At 43.6% G+C, this 19,371-nt stretch overlaps 1 protein-coding gene across 1 annotated transcript; it reads left to right on the forward strand.

The window, feature by feature from the left end:
* The first annotated feature begins 1,251 nt into the window (after positions 1-1,251).
* Positions 1,252-18,859, forward strand: LOC112555279. Its single transcript, XM_025223610.1, has 16 exons — positions 1,252-2,325; positions 3,695-3,719; positions 7,347-7,428; positions 8,373-8,519; positions 8,986-9,107; positions 9,624-9,661; positions 10,116-10,248; positions 11,220-11,356; positions 11,663-11,879; positions 12,162-12,276; positions 12,463-12,600; positions 13,030-13,672; positions 14,174-14,486; positions 15,589-15,775; positions 16,143-17,128; positions 17,463-18,859. Exons 1-16 carry the CDS (start codon positions 1,286-1,288, stop codon positions 17,637-17,639), a joined length of 4,500 nt encoding a protein of 1,499 aa, XP_025079395.1. The 5' UTR covers positions 1,252-1,285; the 3' UTR covers positions 17,640-18,859.
* The last annotated feature ends 512 nt before the right edge of the window (positions 18,860-19,371 follow it).

Below are 19,371 nucleotides of genomic sequence, written 5' to 3' on the forward strand. Positions count from 1 at the left end.
TTATTCCCAGGTTACCTTGCTCTGGATACACACAGGGAAGAGTGAACATAAAATCGAGAAGTTTCTTTACATTTTTCCGGCAAATGATGGGCGTGTCACAGTCTGACCCAGTTCTTAGTGGGTCAAAGGTTACCCGACACCAGTTTGCACACGGGTACATGTCTGCGTCTTCATGAACTACACTAAGAATAACCTTTCTAAAACTGACAGAAGGGTGGAAATTGCTGCAGTGGGGATGGGGCAGAAAACATAGACAAGTACTTCTTGAAAAATGTTTATCGTTAGGGCTGACTGACTGCTAGCAAAGAAATGGGTGCAGGTGAATGGGTGTTTGACGCCCGCCCGGGTACATCGGGGGGTGGAATAAAAAGACTTTCACGGGACGCCCCATTAACAAATTCTTTCTGCTGTTATTATTTTCGTACATTCAAACAAGAAGTCTCGCTATAAGAATTTTCCTATGGAATAAATTATTTATGCAGTGGTATTAGTAAACAACCGCGTGGCTGTGTGTTGACTTTGGGGGAAAAGGTAAGAGTTCGTTTCTCTTGTGGGTCTCAACAGGTGTGGTGGACAAATTGACGAATTATGATAGGGATCTGGATAATTTAATATTTAGCTGGCTAACAATATGGTATCGTGATGTTGAACATAGTGCTTGCGTGTATGTGGACGCACGCACGCGCAGGTGTGTGGAGTTGTCTGTATGTGCGAGTTTTTGTGTACAGACGTTTGAGTGTGTGACTGATTGCGTATATGTGTTTGTGAATGAGCATGCGTGATAATTACTGACTCCATCAGGAACTCATATTTTCTTATTACTCATAAATTACTCACGATGACATACCCTAAATTCTAGTTTTAATATTTTTGAGATAACAATACACCCGGACTTTACATCTATAATATTTCTTATTTCAAGCGATGTTGCGCCCTTAAAAAAATCCGGGTCTTTTGAAATTATTATGGAGACATGCCGATGAGAATTAATTAGTCCACACTGCTTGCAAAACATCCTGATCTACTCACACATCGAACTTACCCCCAACCCAGCCCCCTATGCTTATCCTCCCATTGCAGGTCGCATTCCACTTCGATTAAAACATTTTATAGGTTTTTTTCCACTCGAAAACCATGAATCAACCATCAGCGGTAAAGGAAAAAGCATCCTTTTCATTGCGAGGACGAAACCGTTGCCCAGAGTGCATTACGTCACTGAATGAGAGGATTGTTTTGATTGGAGGACTGACGTAACCGCGATTTGATTGGCCAAGGAAAGATCGTGATGGCTGGTGGTGGCGTGGGCGATGATATAGCCAGCGCGCTGGGCGGTGTGGTTAGTGATGATCGAGACCTTCCCCCGTGCAACACAGCAGGAGGAGGTAAGCAGGACCTCTCATTGTTGTCCCCGCGTGACACGAGTAACCGTCAACACACGCGCAGCGCCACCGCGGGGCTGAAACGTGTTGCGTGTCTTGAGAAGCGCGCAGCGGGAAGGCAGCAGACGGCAACCGCCATCGAAAGACTCGGCGAGCCACGAGACGCGCGAGTTGTCTCCCTTGACTGTAACGACTTGACGTCTGCCATGGGGGGCGGACGACGACCGCTGCTACACAAGAGCTACAGCGTCGCCTGCGACGTCGACATGCACGAGCACGGGTGCCACGGCCCCTCCAGCAAACAGCCGCGCATGCTCGCAGCAAGTCTGTTCTCCCATCACGATGCCTCGGCCTTCTTTCCATCCACCCCCAGACCACGCAAGTCTTCATCTGTATCCTCTCTGTCTGACGAGATCGCAGACAGGGATTCGAACCGTCCCCAACCACTCCCGTCGGAAACAGCTGTCAGAATTTTATGGCGATCGGAAAGTGTGGGATTTGAACCGCATACCACACCGTTGGAGCTCCAAGACCAGCCACCCATCCTTGCCAAGCAAAGAAGAACGATGGCAGCAGACGGACGATGTCCGAGTATGGACAGCCACACGGAGGGTGGGATGGCCTGGAGGAGAGCAGACTCGGACAGTGACCAATGTGTGTGTGGACATGCAAAAAAAGAGATTTCTCTTGGCTGTCATGTGACTCCTTCGTCACCTGTCCACAGGCAGATCAATCGTCGCCGTAGTTACCAGGAGACAGACGCTTCCGGTTCAAGGCAGCGTACGTTGACTTCGAGGGACGGTGACACTCGGGGGCGGAGTGTAGACCGGGAGGCGGGTCGGTCTGGCAGTGATGACAGCGGCAGCAACACCGCAGACAGCGACGACTCATCGACAACAACAGCAACTCCATCGTCGCCCAAAGAACAAAGGATGGACATAGACAGGTAAGAACATTTCCTCTCTCGATGTCCTTTTTCCATCACAAATCCTTCCCTCTCTCCTCTGTGGTCTAGAATTTTCTGGATGTGCTTTATCTTGTGACTTGTCTAAACCTTGTGGATTATTCCACTAATCCCTCACCGTCCACCATTTTCGCTGAAGATTAAGGCGACCTAAATGCACTTTATATCCGAACTACAGATAAATGTTCATTACCTTTCAAAGAAGTTTAAATAGTGATTAACATCAGAAACATACACAGGAATAGGCTTGCGCCCATGATTGAAGATAGGTAAACAACTGACATGTGTAAACAGTTACATTTTGTAATCTTGCAAATTACGAACATCGTATGGACCTGACTGAAGGGAGGTAAACAATAGGAATAGCATACAAATCCCAGAAAAGTAGGCAGCAAACAGTGTGCCAGGTCTCGGGTATAAAAACCACACGTGCATCAACAGCTGAACGTATACAAGTGAAAGAAAATGCATCTGTCAATCAGTGGGATTGCTGTTGGGTGTAGAAAGCAGTGCTGGCAGGACATGAGCGAAAAGCTCGATTCTGCAGCTTGATGGAAAGAACTAAATATAAGTTTGTATAACTGAAGGCAGGTACATGATGAAAACAGTCTGGAAAGGTCGAAGATGTTTCTAACGAGAGAGAGCGAGATAGAGAGATGTTAGTTCGTAAATAACACCCTATACCTAAGATATGCAGATGATAGTGATATAGTATGGCAAGTAACCAAGAAACCAAGTCGGAACAGACAGACCAAGTTATCCGTAGTCTTAGTCACTAGGAAACAATGCAGTTTGCCCGCAGGAACAAAAAAAAAAAAAAAAAAAAAGTCCATGGAACTATTTTGCGGCAGACATTTGCACACTGCGGCGACTTAGCAAATGCCAGGAAGTCTCGTGCGCAAAGGTGATGTTCATTTCGGCAAGAAGACCTTTAACTCACCTGTTTGCACTCGTGACAATGCAGTTCCCTGCAGGTGAGATCTCTATGGAGGGCGAGTATTGCAGGCCCACAATGCAGGTGCCGACGCCTCTGGCACGTGCTCCGGCACTCAGGTCCCGGTGATGAAACACCTTAGGGTACCTGAAGGTGCAAAACTTACAATTGCACTGCTGCTGGAGGCATAAATGTTGCTTTTTGTCTGAGTCAGTGAATGAAAGAGCAAAAGAATATATAAAAGGATAGAATTAACGAACGAGTATTTAGTCGGGTGTTGTAATTATTTCCTTTCTTTACCTTTTTCATTTAAATTGTCAGCCCACCCTTTACTACACCCCAACCCCTGCTCAATCATTTTTGTATTTTTAGAAATGTTTATGGTAATATAAACAAATTATTTTGATTCTTTTTCAGCTTTGATCCGTATCGGATATTCGAGGTATGTATTCTTTCAAAGTGTGAGCTGCTGTAAATATATGAGTAGTTAACTACAGAAAGTTAACATTTGTTGTAGTTTTTGAAAGTGGTTCATTAGCACTAAAAAATCTTCTACACTTTGACAGATATTTGCACTGAAACACTTGTTCTTGTCGCGGACCCAAAGTAGCTCGATTTCAGCCCCACAACAGAATTCCATTGCAGTCTATTGCCATCAAACAGACAAGAGAACTGGTTGACTAACAACAAACAATGCTACACACATCATCCTGATTACAACAACAACAGCCCAGGATATGAACTGGTGGGTGGGCCATTGTTCTACACTGAAACAGCAGTCAGCCTCTACTCGTAATCGGCTCCTGTTTCGCATTTTGGGGGAAACCCAGAGACAAGATTTAAACAAAAGATATTCAGCTCCTGTTCTGTGAAAAACAAGTTCCTTACTAAGGTCTGTGAAACAAGAGGCCAGGTGTGAGCTGTTAGTGGGAGAAGGCTCCAGAAAAACGACTCGGATATTGGACACCGCCCGGCCTCATTCAAACCTACACAGAATTTTTTTCTCAGTAGACAAGAGGAGAGCTTTGTGTTCAACTCCGAGATTTTCCGTTGATAATAATGTTTGGATTGACTCGGAAGGTAGACACACGTCTGCAATAGCTGACCTTTAGGGACTTCTACAAAGACCTTTAGGGACTTCTACAAACAAAGAAGGAATTCGAGTGTTGTGTAGCAGAACCTGTCCACTAAATTTTCGCAACAACCTACGAGTGCAACTTGCAGCCCGAAACAAAAACCACAGGAATGCCGGGAATGGTCTCGACGACAGGTATGTCACCTCACACCGGACAACCACCCCCGGCATCCGGCAAACACTTCCGCTTTTGATCACGTGTTAGGTTGAGCGCGATAACCTCTCGACGACTGACACCGGAACGGTCATGACCATATATGGACATCCCACGTACACTCCCAGGTCAGGCCGAGAGGTCACCGCACACTACACACGTTTTCATTGAGAAAGTCGGAATGCACTCGTCTGATGTCTGCGTGCCTGGGGTGAGCACAAGGTGGACACGAGTTGTCAGGTCGTCTTATCGCTCTCACGCTCGTCGTGGCGGGTATCAGTGATAGCTAGCGGGATCATGCTCCCGTGTACATCAACAACCCCTTTAACTACCCGGCTGTCGAGTTATTTTGGCCTGTCGGTTAAAGATCGAGGGAACATTCAATTATATACCTTGGTACAGTCATTGTTATTGTTTGGTAATTGTAAAAACTATGTGGGTAATGAACTCATTGCAGTATGTACAATAAAGGGGTATCTCTGGAGCAGGTTTTTTAATGTTTACTTTCCGCTGACTAAGATGTTAGTGATATCTTTAAATGAAAAAAAAAAAATCTCAGGGATAGCAAATTTAGACAAGATGCTGATGCGAGCGGTTCTCTATGCGAATGACAGAAAAAAGAGGAGGGAGTGGAAACAATCCAGCCACGTGAGCTCTCACAGGGATTTTCTTCCCTTTTCACTACAAACAACCAGCTCCTCTCGAAAATCCTCAGTTTCTGTGATTATCTCCGCGCCAATGCACTGGGAGCTGTCAAGTCTGTCAAGAGGAGGAACATCCCCCGGGCTATGACCGGCGGCTCTAGTGTTGTTGGCCTTTGAACATTTCTCTCGGAGTTCCTGGCTCCAAACTCCGCTGTTTATTCACATTTATCTCTGATTTATCCTCGATTAGTCTGGCCCCATACATAATGTGTCGTCTGCCAACTGCGCCAAAATGGGTGTCAGTCTGGATTCCAGGTTTGTGCCGAGAGTTCCGGCCTCTGTCACAGATTAATGAGTTTTTAATGAGCTCTGCAGAACATTTAACTCAGATTAAAGAATTTCTTTGAATGTGAGTTCATACAGAGTTGAACTGCTTGATGATTCGGATTGGAATGAAGTCAGGCGAGAACTATTATCCACCCTGTAGTCACAACACGGACTTCGTGTTGAAGTGTTTCGGTTGCACCACATACTTCCATTGTGGAAGACATGAACAGAGAGGAAGGGAGTGAATTCCTTTGCAATACCGTAGCCGCGGCAACAATTTTCTTGTTCATTCCTTCTTAGTAGTTCTTTAAATCCTTTCTTATGTCCGACCCTCCTTTCGGCAATGTTTGAAGGGTTTCGAGTACTCGCAGTCCTCAGAGCCTCCGTTCCCCATTCAACCTCCTACTCCAAATCCACCCGACACTCAGTACAGTGTCATGCATTGCACAACAACAGACATCGACCCCCGGGGCAGATATTCCCGCATAAGGGTAGACATGTTTTATAGATATCAAATAGAGAGGTTGTCGAGATGAATGACTGGGAGGGTCTGGTGTGGAGCTCGGGCTCGTGAATAGTTGACGAGGGCTTAACCACGAAATACACCCACCTCTGATTTCCTGTTTAAACCAAAGCTTGTCTTTGACTTCCCCTCACATTTAACTGATTATAATTGTTCATCTATAAATGTTCACCCATAAACACACACATATATACTGATATAATCATTGGGACATTCTTACACACATCTCTCCAGTCCCAAACCCCTGTCTTCCCCACTTTCTACCATAATATCCCCACCCTCTTCACATTCAATTTCTCCTCAATCCTACAGGGTTGAAGATGGATAGTCTTTAGAGTAGTGGTGATAAAAGTGAATAATGATGATAATAATGTTTATTTATAGATCGCTTTCCCCACCTACGAAGGTGGGCTCAGAGTGTTTTACATTCCCCTGGTCCCACGAACTTATTCTATCAGTAGGATATCAAATATACACCTGACATGTTTATTGACCATAATTCAGATCATAAATATCTCTCTCACACCTTTTGGAGATTACACTTTTCTATAAATCAAGGCGTTGGCAAGTTTGTAATCACTGTTTGATGAATGTTTAAAAGTGTGGAGGGCCGATGGCAGGCTGTATCTCCTCCACTTCCGTCGATGTGAGTTAACCCTACCTTTCCACCCACAGTCGTCTGCTGTGCAGCTATTTGCGTATCCCGCCGACAGTTATGTTCCACTGACCCAGAAAACAGAGAGGAAGGGGGGACGCTGGGGATGGGGTGGGGGGTGAAAGGTCGGGCAGGTCGTCTGTGAACTGTTTGCTGGCTGCATGCATCCACATGGGGCGATCCGATGGAGGCTGAGGTGCAGGGGTTGTGTGACGGATTGGTTAGGGTCCTGAGGTCTGATGTTGTGTAACCAGCAACCACACCGACGACCGCGCCACGTTTATCCACTCCCACCCACCCTTCACACCTCCAGGGTGCGAGACAGAGCATGAGTTCCTCATATACAGCAAATAATAACATTGGACATAATAACATCATAACACACCCTTCTGCACAGACAATACATGAACTCACATGATGTGATATCAGTTCAGACAAAGCATGTAAACACGCATGAAATAATTGTTTTCATTATAAAATTGTGTATGTATGTTATGTGTATACCTCATGTATGCATTTTAATGTTATGAAAGGTCGTCATGAATTATTTAATATATGTAGATATGTTTATATTTTATGCACATTATGTATTATGACATGAGAGAATCACTGGCTGCGTGTCTGTCTTTAGGTTCAACACCTGCCGTGTATGATCCTCACCGTGCATATCATACGAGGACGAAATATCACCAACGGGTGGATGCAAGATATGAGTAAGTGCACGTCCAGTGATGTAAATAATAATAATAAACTGAATATATATATAATGGCGTGTCCACGTACTATGTGCTGGTACAGAAAAAAAGATAGAGACGAAAGGTGAGGGCAGTTATGTTCGTTGGAGTGTCTGTGTAACAAACCACGTGATCACGTAGGGTAAGAAGACCCGGTTGAAGAATGACTTGGGGGTTAAATATCTGAAACTTGTTACATCAGGGAAGCTGTGTTTCCTTGTTCCTTCTTGATGAAATATACTGTGTGGCTTTGTCCACACCCTACCTGCGGCTTTTATGCAAATCTCTCTGTTTGTGTGTGAGAGAGAGGAAGTGAAAAACAAGAGATTTGAGATATGTATTTTTATAAGAGAGAGGTGGGTGATATATTAGTATAGAGGTGTGTGTGTGAGAGAGACATTATGGATCAGACATGTTCGTGCGCATGCTTGAGCGTGTGTGTGAGAGAAAGAAAGAAAGAGAGAGACAATGAACAGATTGTATGTACGCATGTATGTGTGTTTGAGTTTGAGGGAGCAAGAAAGAGAGGGAGATAGACTGTAAGGGTGCGTGTGCTAGAGACAGGAAAATATATACATAAAGAGAGATAGAGATCGCAATGCAAATGCCATGGAGTATGTCTCTGTAGGTTCTAACATGATAATGGAGGGAGAGGAGAGTCAGGGTGACAAACCGCCAGAGAGATTATCGGAATTACTGAGCACGTGCATGGGCGTGCCTCACAGGCAATGCTTACACAGTCATCTGTCATACAGCCAGTAATGACAGTTCGCAAACACCGACTAACCTTCTGTTAAAAGCTGTTTAGGTAGAAAAGAAATTCAGTGGTTTGTACGCTGACATACAGTCGCAAGGATAAAAATATTTGTTCTTTTTCTAACTGACAATCACAGGGGTCAAAAGGTTGATTTTCTTTGTCGCAGTCGATACTCCAGACCCATATGTGTTGCTGAGGATGAAGACGGCGCCAGAAGGTCGCCAGAGAAGCCGGACAATCGACAACAACTGTAACCCAGTGTGGGACGAAAAATTCAACTTTTACCTCAGCTTGTCCGAAACCAATGTTCTTGGTAAGCCGAGGACACGACTTGGACACGTGATAAACATGTGATAAACATAGATGTTTGCACGCAATAAACACGCGTGTTTATAGCTGGTAAACTGGTCAGTAAACATAAGTATTTATACTCCAGTTTTATTTGTAAGGCCAATTTTACGGTCAGTATGATATGTCCGTTTGCTTGTAAAGTTTACTTAACTGTCTCTCACGTACACTAAACTTTGTGCACTGACAATCCACAAAACCATGGAAGTTTCTAGCGTGCGAATCACTACGGAAGAAAACAGGAAAGAGCTTACAAGAGGTGGAAGCTGACTGAAGAAAGTCTACCTCTCATACAAACAAACAAATGCTCACACGGATGCCGGCACCAACACTTACACACTCTCACATACACACACGTCACTGTTGGCTGACCCTGACCTCACTGTCTGACCCTGACCTCACTGTCTGACCCTGACCTCACTGTCTCTCAGAGATCACGCTGATGGAGGCCAATATGTTCAGCCTGGACCAGAACATGGGGACTGTCTTCTTTAATGTGGAAAACGTGAAGGAGTTCGGGCGATGGCAGACTGAAGTCTTCAACTTCAATGGAGTAAGTGTCATCTTCTTGCTCCCTACCTTAATGTGGGAGAGTAGGCTGGTAGCTAAGCTAGTAGCTATGTTGGTAGCTATGTTGAAGGTTCTTGCTATCTAGAAGCTACAAGCCTCTATAAGTGTAAGTCTGAATCCACAGCTTGCTATCCAAGGGTTGGTGTCCATCACAAAGTGTATATTAGGACTATGTTAAACCCTGTACTCCCAGTTCTGTGGGACACCTTTCACTCGAATCTGAACAACAGTGGAATAAAATAACTATCTCCATCTTATAGACAACCAATCAAAAGACAAACAGCTAACTTTTAGCTTTGCACAAAAAATATTCAAAGATTATTCTTTGATTTTCACAGTTCGATATAGTACCAAGATAATCTTTATTTATTAAATAAGCAAGAACAGATTACATTTAACATTCTTACATTATACAGACTTAATAACTTAAAGGGTTGTTCGCAGGTAGTAATAAGACTTCTTCACAGATGAGTCACATTTTATTTTATTTTTTTAACAGGCTTCAGAAGTGGATATCAGCTTTTACTTAGAGTGGGAGTAAGTATTGACTTTTTTTTAATACTGAAAACCGCTTTACTCCTGCATGTCTTGCTCAGTTTTAATAACCTTTATATGTTAGTTCAAGCATTGATAAATATAACTGTAAAACACTGGAAGAAGAATTGGTCAGAGAAGCGTAGAGCAACAAAAAAGGTAGAAAACAGGCATGTAGAACAGCAGAGAAAGGAATAACAACTTAGTTTGAACAGTAGAAAAGCGTAGAAAAACGAAGAACTATAAAAACTATAGTTTGTATACCTTGAGTACATTAATTGGAACAGGTTGTCAGCAAAGTATGCAGCTGTTTAAACAATTAACAAAAACATGCTAAGTCCTACAAAATCATTTGCCCAACAACCACCCAATCGTCCTTCACTCTTTCTAAACGCGTCTTCCCTCTGTCTATCCTTCCTTACTATGAGATTTATTAACATTGTCTACCTGGTTGCAGCCAAAAGCCCACCTTGCGATACAGCCTGTGCCTCAGTGACCAGGAGAAGGACTTCATGAAGAAGCGGAAAGAACAGGTTTTTGAGGGGCTGAGGAAATTGCTCGGGGACCAAGGGCCCAAGACATTGGATGAGGTGAGGGGCGCCTCAGTGCTAAAACTGACTACAATCGACGGCCACGGGTTTAACGATTTGTGTGTGTGTGAGAGAGAGGGACGGAGAGAGAGATTACAATATGCCTTTATCCAGCTTGAATGAAACCATCTTCTCATTCATACCAAGTTGGTCTCATTTGACATGCACACAAACTCTACACGTGATATGCTAGGCTGGGAAGAGAATAGCATAGTGGACGATACAATGATGGGGAATTTGGGGAACTTTGTACAGCCGTTTCATTGAGTGATGCATCCTTCCGTTTGGCTCATCCTGTTAGTTCTCGTAGAACCAAGCTCTTAGCTGCGAAAATCTCGAGAAAGAGGAAGTCCGTTACAGACAGCTCGACCAATAGATTTTCACGACTCTCAAGAGAGGTTTTTTTATCTTTATTCAGTATGAATGAACACTCTTAACAATACCAAAGCTTACACAGAAGGAAGCTGTTGAGATCCGGAAACGTGACACTGTCAACATCCGATGTGAGGAGCAGAATACTTACAAAATTTAACAAGCAATTAATGACAATATCTTATAAAGAGGACGGTTTGTTTAAAAATAACCATCCCCAGCTGGACCCGACACAATATGAAAAACATTTAATATAACAAATATGGTGACATGACTTTCATGATTGTTTCAACAGCATGTAGGTATTGTTTATATGTGAACCCTATGAGCAACCAAGCGGTCTTTGGTTTTGTAAAGGAGTGCAACAAACGCGCTTCTGACAGATTGTTTAAACCGACATATGGTTGAATTGCTGTAGTCATCGATGTTGACTACATACATATAATATATACACATATATATATACCTGAAATATACTCCTTGGGGCGCTCCGTATAGCTGGCATTGAGAAATCCCACTATACCAAGCATACCTACGACAAACTATACAATTCGCATGTTATTATTATTGCTCTTGACATGACAAATCATATTCCTCAGGTGCCCAACATTGCCGTGATAGGGTCTGGCGGGGGCTTCCGTGCGATGACCGGCTTCAGCGGCGCCTTCAAGGCTCTGGGGGACAGCGGCCTCCTGGACTGCACCATGTACGCCTGCGGCCTGTCCGGCTCGTCCTGGTGAGCACAGTCCTTACCAGCCTTCTCTCACTCACAGTTGTATATTTCCCCTATACTGTGCTTTTCTCCTCACTCATATGAGCCCCCTATGTGTCTCCATTCTGCTCACCATGTGTTCACACCTCTAACCCCTTAATCGTCTTACCTCAGGTTAAACTTAAAATCGAACCTAGAACATTAAGTCTTTCATAATCTTTAAACACAATCCTAAATTATCTACCTGTATCGAGAAGAAATATATAACCAATAGCAAAAGAAATTTTATTGCATCCCTTCACACGACCATGTCTTTTTCTACTCAAACAGGTACTTGTCCACCCTCTACTCACACCCGAGGTGGCCCGATATGAACCTTGGCGACCTTCAGAATGAGCTCAAGCACAACATCGACAAGAGTCTGCTGCGCCTGTGCAACAGCGTCTTCCGCTACATGGGGAACATCCTGGCCAAGCGGCGCAAAGGTCAACCAATCAGCTTCACAGATTTTTTCGGACACATGGTCGGCGAAACGCTTCTCAAGGGGGTGAGATATCTGAATGTCAATTGGTTTTCTAATTTGGAACTCTGGCACAACCTACAGGAGTGGAAGTAATTATACCTCACAGAAATAAGACATTTACTAAGAAGACATGGTTTTGCTGTCCTAGCCAATTACAGATGTTCCTTCACTCACTCATTTCTCGTTTATTCCCGTTTAATCAAGAACTGCATTATTGGTGAAATTGTAACATTTTTTTTTTACTTTTTGGTTTTGCTTAGAAAGTGTCCACGACTGAAAGATAATGAGTTATATTTATTCCTGTAGCGTCTCGACAGCAAACTGACTGACCAGAGAGAAAAGATTCGAGATGCCAAAGTTCCAATGCCTCTGTACACATGTGTGCACGTAAAGAAAGATGTCCCGGAGCGCTCATTTCAAGGTATGCATGCCATAGGTCAGTTCTTATGTTGTTTGTTGGAAACTGTTTACAATTTGACAGGTTTGTAGAACATAGATACATTAATGTCTTCTTCCTTCCTGTGTGTGTGAAAAAGAAAACTTTAAGAAGTGTAGAATGAGTTTTCCAATGAAAGGGAGATAATCACGTCGGGCTTCTCGTTTACAGAGTGGGTAGAGTTTTCTCCCTACGAGATCGGCATGCCCAAGTATGGCACATTCATGGACTCGGAACTGTTCGGCAGCAAATTCTTCATGGGGAAATTGGTTCGGAAATTCGACGAGCAACCACTTCATTTTCTGCAAGGTGAGTGCATTTCTTACCTCCTCTTGACCTGCTTATCATCATCCACTAACCCAGCGTTTCATAAAGATATACACTTTGTTTGGTCAAATATTTCACTGGTATCCTTGGCTGTACATCTGCCTCCAGTAACCAGCAGAAGGAAATACATACAGGAATAGCAGCTGATATGAGCAAAAGGTTACTCGAATATAAAGTGCGATTTTAAGAATAGAAGATAAATATGAAAAAAATAGAAACAGGAAGTATATGATGATGATGATGACGCTGATACTGTCGATGATGATGATGGATATGAAAAACAGTCATAATCTACATTTATGAATTTTAATACGACGAATACAAGGTGAACAAAAGAGCCTATAATATGACTATTCGGAGCCAGGTACCTGACTAACAATAATACAGGAGTATCTTGTTTTCTGTCGACAGGTATCTGGGGCAGCGCCTTCTGCATCCTTTTCAAACGACTCCTGGAGGACAACCGGCGGCTGGACCCTGTGGAGATGATTCGGCTGGAGATGACGAAGGAGCTGGAGAAGGAACAAGACCAGAATGACGATGATGACCTGAGCGACGACAGTGAGAATGAAGATGACATTGAGGCTTGCGATGACGATGGTGATAACGAAGCCAGCCAGGAGAAGATGATGTTTACTGACCTCGCCAGCGATGAGGGAAGCGATGACTCAACGACAGCAAGTTTGGACTCAAGCGATGCCTCCAGCGATGGCCAAGTTAACACAGTGAATGTGGCGCCTCTTGGGGAATCTACCCAGGATGTGGATGAAGTTGACACCTGCAGTCCTCCTCCGCTACACGAAGGGGATTTGGGTCCTGAAGTCCATCTTGGCAGTCCGACACCAACGTCCCCTGAGGGTCAGAAGAAGGGTGTGAGGTTTTCGGAGGGGGTGGACCTTCTGGAGGAGCGCAAAGCTCGCAGACAGGAGCGAGGTGGGGACAGACCCCTGCTGCAAAAACACCCACAAAAGCCGGCTTTGAAGAAAATGGCGAGCCAGCGGTCAGGGAAGAGCCGCAGCTACTGGAGTGAAATATTAAGAGGCATCTTTGAAAAGTAAATCTTTCTTCTACCTTTTATTGAATTATTTTTGAATTTTCTATATTTGTCTTGTATTGCCATCAGCACTGTTTTTATTCTTCTGTCCTTTGTATGTCGTCCATGTCTCATTCTTCTCTCATGGGCTAAGAGCACTCTCCTTACGAGTGTGAATGTTAGTAGTGTGTTATATAAATCATATGTTTTTATTATTATTATTATTATTATTATTATTATTATTATTATTTCACTCGGTAACGAGAGCGAGTATGTTGGATTTGCAGAATGAGGGATGACAGAACCGTAAGAGGTCGAGAGATGGTAACATGAGAGGGAGGATGGGGAGAGGACAGTCAGGACAGGGAGGGAGGGAAATAAAGCTCTCTCTCTCTCACACACACTCAGTCATATTCATGTTCTACGTATTAAGCATTGATATTATTATGTATTATGGATATATTATGGTACTCTATGACAGTATTATGGTACTCTACAGAAACTCTTTTATTACTATTTCAGCAAAAATCTTGCGCTGCTGAGCACTCGCGCTGGCCGGGCGGCTGTGATCCACAACTTCATGCGAGGCTTGTCCCTCCAGCAGACCTACCCTCTTTCGCCTTTCACCCCCTTGAACGAGCGCGTGCAGGAAGGGGACGAGTTCGACGCCATCTTTGAAATGCACCCGACAAACGTCAAACAGATTTACATGGTGGACGCCGGCCTGACCTTTAACTCGCCCTTCCCGCTCGTCTTGCGACCTCAACGGGACATCGATGTTATTTTGTCCTTCGACTTCAGCGCCAGGCCCAGCGACAACACGCCACCTTTCAAGGTATTAAGGGTAGGGAGCAGCAGGGTAGGAAACTTCCAGAAGCCAGAGTTTGGCGTCTGCTGCCAATTAGCCTATAGTCATCTGACACCCTCGTTGTTCTGGTTTGAGGTTTCTTTTAGTCCGGCAGCACACTCCCAAACCAGTTCGTGTTTCCGGTCACGGCAAGGCAGTCTAGGTCGAGGCTGTCGTTGTGATGGGATGGGTCACCGACTGACGTTGGTGCTTCCAGACACAAGTTTCCTGTTCATTTTCCCGCCTCCTTCGACAAGGAATAAACACTTCCCCTAGTCCTCTTAGCACTCATTTCCTGTCTGGGTTGTTTTCCTAAAAACATAATACTTTGGGCTTGAACTTTTCTCACTGACGCAAAAGACAATGTCTCAATAATAAGCAAGTTCCTTTCTTCACTATTCCCATGTCTTCTTGTTCTACCGCTACAACTAACTACCCACTAACGACATCTCAACCTTTTACAACCACCATCACCACCAGCAACACTCACCAGTGAAGTCCACATCTCAGAAATTTTACACCTCGACTAAAAGGACGCCGCCAGAATCCATTACTCTCCATCAATACCTGTCATGTCTTAAAAAAAGTTAAAGTTTAACTAGCTAATCTCCTCACCCTTGTGCTATGAAACAATCGGACAAGAATAATATTCTTTTGTGCGACAACTTTAAAACATTACAGACCATTATTTTCAAACTTCAGCAGTAAGGTTTTCTTGCCTAAACAGAAAGCTAATTTACTAATGTTATAAAAATCTTACTTGTCTGAGCTCGTCTTTCCTCGCATCTGAACTGACTTCCAAACTTCAGAAACGTCCGAGTTATACAATTGAATACAAATCCACACAATTTCATTTTTCCAGGAGACAAATTCCTGTCCGTATTTTGCTTCTATTTTCTAACAAAAATCACAGAAAACCTATGACATCCCCAAAGGTAGTCTCCACGCAATGTTCTCTAGCTGCTCTCTATGTATCGAGCCTGTCTCCAGCAGTCAAAGGTCACGGTATCTTTCGGTGCATATTGCTTGAACCCTCCTAGTCCCCTCCCACCACTTTCCACGTTTTAATATACGTGTACTCGTATTGCAGGAACTGCTACTCGCCGAGAAATGGGCTCGTCTGAATCGCCTGCCCTTTCCACCCATCGACCCGGATGTTGTCAACAGTAACGAAGTGAAGGAGATGTATGTCTTCAAGCATCCGACTGACCCCCGCTGCCCCATAGTCCTGCACTTCTCCCTGGTCAACAGCAACTTCAGGCACTACAAAGAACCCGGTAGGTTCACGTACTAATCACGTACATAGTCCTCAGAGAAAGACATTCTTAGACATCGTGAACAAGCATCCGCACAGTCGTCCTTCTAAAGGAACATTTGTTAGCCTATCATTGTTGAATATTTTGTATATTACGGTATGTAAAGAAATTTTTTTGGTCATATTAAGAATGCTATTAACTGAATAAATAAGAAATGATATTGAAGTTCTTGTATTATGAGAATCACTTTTATTTGTTAGATAACTTTGTCTCAAGCATTTTTTGATAAAGTGTTTTGATATTATCTGTCAGTCCTGCCTTCAAAAATTTCATATAATGATTTTTGATGTAGTAACTGGCACTTTGCCGCGTTCGTATTGTGGTGCAGGTGTGCCTCGGGAATCAGAAGATGAATTCAGTTTTGCTGACTTTTCCATCTTTGACGACCCCTCCACACCCTACTCGACCTTTAACTTCACGTACACGCACACTCAGTTCGAGCGGTTGACTAAGCTGACAGAGTTCAACACCCTCAACAACCTGGCCGCCATCAGGCAGGTGCTTGCCGAGGCGGTAGCGAACAGGCGAGACAACCCTCGACGCATTTCACTCAATCCCTGTGACGTCAAGCTGATCAGAATGAAGAGTGTGCAAGAGAGACGAAAAATTCGAAAATTCCTTCGAAAGATGGAGAGCAGGAGTCAGACTCGAACTCCCTCCCACTCCCCCAGCACTCCTCCCTCTGCTTTCTTCACTCCTTTGACCTCTGACCCCAAATCCAAGAGAAATCCATTCGTCTTTAACGTCAAGAAAAGTACTTCGTCCGATTCCGCAGACAGCCTGGAGAATCCATTCTTCAAGACATCGCAGGAGGGGCACGAGTGCCTCCCCCGACCCCGCAGTGACACGCAAAGGCAGAGGAATGGCGGGACTACACAGCTTCCTTCAGAGTCTGAAAATGCAGTCTCACACCCATCTCGACCCAGCGTATCGTTGGACAGTCCAGATGGGGTCTTTCTTCCATCCTCACCTCACTACCCGCAATTCCCTCAGGTTGGTCCTTCCACCCAGCCTTCAAAAACTTCTGACAGTGTCACTGAACGCGACTCGGGTGTCTTGGAAAACAGTCATCGGGGTTCTCAGAGAGCGGGCGTCCACCAAAACTCCGAGGGAGAGCCAGAAGGCGAGGACCCGGAGGAGTTCCACGATGCCCCGGCAGCGTTCACCCGTGACGGAGTACCCGTGATTGACCCTGTAACAGCCAAGATGCACTATCCTGAAACTCAGCGACGACGACGGCTGCTTCGCCGACAAAGCACCATCACCAGCCTAAACAGCATCACAGAGTCCATATCTCTGGATTCTAAACAGCCAGTAAGTACACTTCTACTTTTCTTGTACCTGTATGTGCACCCTCACTCATGTTTCTTTCTCCAATTTCACACGTGTGTAGATGGGCAGACAGCAAACCTTACTGTCCTTCCATCTTACATGATACTAGACACATACTCTGAAGGTATTGGATAACGAGGTCGATATCAATCCTCGCTGTACTGGAGACAGGCGATAACAGTAACATCCGGGCCACCCAAACGTGTAAGAAGACATCCGGCCATAATGACCGGCAGGACAATAACATGAAATATTTTCTTTTCCTTCTCGAAGCTGAGTTGTTGTAAGCTTTTGACTTTTGGTTTCTGTTTCACAGACTCAAGATGTGAGCAGTCAGTCGTCGGTATCCAGCATGGAGGGCCTGGATCAGCCTGAAAGCATCAGTGTTTCCGATCTTAGCGAGTTTGAGGGAACCGAGGACGATGTCATCGTTACAAACGACGACGATCATCAGCTTCAAATACAGACTGGCCAGCACGAACATGGCAGGTGATCACGTGACATTGTTTCCTTTGGACAAATGATGAATTCCTGTTGGCAATGAAGATGCTACCTGTTCACCCTATCGCCCCGAGGCGCAAGCAGGCGAGGTCAGCAAGAGGTCAAGGGTTAACTGCGCAGTAAATGCAAGTTGCCAGTTCTGGCTAGCCCTCACATCTTTTTAAACAGATTTGTGATGTTCTGTCGCATTCACTCAAATCCTTCATGGACATCGTATACTCCATTAGATATTATAGTGGAGCATCCTTTAAAAACATTGTGGCTGGCTCACGAGTACCTGACCCTTGTCTTTCATGCTGTGTGCTAACCGGTGAGAATATGAACGACAATGAAAGAATGATAAAATTCAAACATGTTCTGTTCAACATGGATAACAAAAAGTATTTATTATAATGAACCAGCTGATCTCATCAGCAAACGAAGGAAGATTGTTTTTAGAATTATCCTAACGGATAATAATAATATCAATAAATGCGTGATTCGTATACCGCATACTCTGAGCCCTTGAGACAAGACCAGACATAGACAACAAAGAAAAGAAGGATGAACAACAAGAGGATAAAATTTGAGGTAGCTTACAATCGTAAGCATAATTCAAACAGTTACATTTAAAAAAAACATGATGCTTCACGAAAGTTGACAAATTTGAATCATTTTCAGCTCAGACTGTTTGTGATCTTTTAAAACTTCCAGAAGTTATTTGCTTTATTACTGATTATGTTTCTGTTTACTTTATATAAGTGTATGTGGCTGGAATGGAATGGACTGAGTAAACAACATTTAAGTGATATTATATAAGCTTAATATGTTTTGAGACTTTTACTGTACACCAGCGATCTGTGTCTCATTGAGCCACTCCTCATCAAGAGTTTATGTTCTCATCTGGAATATTCGACAGCGGTGTAAGCAATGACAATGACTACTTACCTCCTTAAAGTATTCGTCATCCAACACTCATCCTGCAACACCTGTAAGAGATGGAAATGGTGAGGACATCAATTCACGAGTACTCAAACAACTTACTTTATTTTTTTTGCTGAAATTTCCTTGTTTTCGCTTTTTAATTTTAAAATAAAATCCATCCAGTATAATATTCGTGGTTTTAACGGGTGTGTGCAATAACATTCGTATTGTAAGTAATAATAAAATCTGATTGAAGACATTGTTGAAAGCATGATTTTAAAAGGTATAAATAAAGTAAATTGAAGAAAGCCTCGTTTGTTGAAGAGTATGTTGGATGTGCTGTATTTAATACAAGATTATGTATGATCGTCTGGATGTAGAGCAAAACCCTTTATAGTTTGTTCTCTTTCTTTCTCTCTCATCGAACTCCCCTTCACACTCACAATTAGTGTTCGAATCTTTAAAAATAAAAATAGTTAAAGATTTAGTGAAATTTTTGAATATTATTCTTTCTGTGTTGACTAATACTTGTAAGCGACTGAATAATAACGAGGTTCTAGAGAAGAAAACACAATCAAAGCCATTACTTCTCATCCCCGTTACTCGCAAGATGAGGAAGGGATGTTCGATTTTATTTCCGAGGATAAATTCAAAAAACGAAATGATTTGAGAAATATTTTGTCGCCTTTATTATTTGCTCTCAGATATTTCTTTTCTGCGGCTGTCAGAAGCGTGAAATCGAGACGAAGCGTGTTTCGTGAAACGCTGATTAAAAAAACAAGATAAGGAGTAGAGGATGTCTCCGACACACTCCCTGCTTT

This window comes from Pomacea canaliculata, linkage group LG14 (genome assembly GCF_003073045.1).
Source record: "Pomacea canaliculata isolate SZHN2017 linkage group LG14, ASM307304v1, whole genome shotgun sequence".
Taxonomy (NCBI): Eukaryota; Metazoa; Mollusca; class Gastropoda; order Architaenioglossa; family Ampullariidae; genus Pomacea; species Pomacea canaliculata.

Bases quoted from the DNA above. Each gene is read 5' to 3' on its own strand.
- LOC112555279 (XM_025223610.1), top strand. From the start codon at position 1,286: ATGGCTGGTGGTGGCGTGGGCGATGATATAGCCAGCGCGCTGGGCGGT. The intron at 11,880-12,161 runs GTGAGATATCTG...TTATTCCTGTAG, and splicing joins GCGAAACGCTTCTCAAGGGG to CGTCTCGACAGCAAACTGAC. The intron at 17,129-17,462 runs GTAAGTACACTT...TCTGTTTCACAG, and splicing joins CTCTGGATTCTAAACAGCCA to ACTCAAGATGTGAGCAGTCA.